At 39.7% G+C, this 758-nt stretch overlaps 1 protein-coding gene across 1 annotated transcript; it reads left to right on the forward strand.

The window, feature by feature from the left end:
- The first annotated feature begins 248 nt into the window (after positions 1-248).
- On the forward strand, positions 249-554 carry LOC109243019 (glycine-rich protein 23-like). The gene has a single exon (XM_019409908.1). It carries the CDS (start codon positions 249-251, stop codon positions 552-554), a length of 306 nt encoding a protein of 101 aa, XP_019265453.1.
- Positions 555-758: the final 204 nt, after the last annotated feature.

Raw genomic sequence — 758 nt, forward strand, 5'->3', positions numbered from 1 at the left:
ATTAATTAGGAAAGCAAAGGTGGGAAAACGATATTTAGTGATTCAAATTCTAGAACAATTCACATATTCGTAGTCAAATTAGTACTTTCTTTTAATTTTCGTAAGTCTTAATTTTGGACTTACCGATAGAAAATGCACATCCGATTTTTATTCTCAACAATGGACATTTTCTTTCTCAATCATTTAATAAAGTTGTTACTCCTTCCTTTCTTATTATTTTTTTCCAAAGTAATTAATGAAGGCCAGAAATGACCATATTTCCAGCGAGACGAGCTGAGGATCGCAACAGCATATCTGGTGGTGTCGGTGTCGCAGCTGGTGATGGAGATAGTGCCATATCATCAGCTGGTGGAGAAGGCGGTGGTGGTGACGGCGATGGTGGTGGTGGAGGTGACGGCGATGGAGGTGGTGGAGAAGGTGATGGAGGTGGTGGAGAAGGTGGTGGTAGTGGCGACGGCTATTGCCGCTTAGGTGGAGGGCTACGAGAAGGGTTACTTTTAGGAGAATGTTTTGGAGATTTCCCAAAGGAAGGCCACTTAAACTTAAAACGCTGAAGAGTTGCATCAGGCAAACTTTCAGTGCCATGATCTCCATTAGTGAGCTCTGAAAATGAGCTAATATCAAAATATAATGGAGTTATTGAATCGATTGTAGCTTGTAGCTTAATTGGTAATTTTGACATTGGTATAATTTCTCATTCAATTGTAGCTTACTTGGTATTTTCGATATAATTGTGTTGTTTGCAGAAGATTTGTAGA

The sequence above is a fragment of the Nicotiana attenuata genome, unplaced genomic scaffold (genome assembly GCF_001879085.1).
Source record: "Nicotiana attenuata strain UT unplaced genomic scaffold, NIATTr2, whole genome shotgun sequence".
NCBI classification, from domain to species: Eukaryota; Viridiplantae; Streptophyta; class Magnoliopsida; order Solanales; family Solanaceae; genus Nicotiana; species Nicotiana attenuata.

What these genes read in the sequence shown, in the direction of transcription:
- LOC109243019 (XM_019409908.1), top strand. Translation starts at nt 249, where the DNA reads ATGACCATATTTCCAGCGAGACGAGCTGAGGATCGCAACAGCATATCT.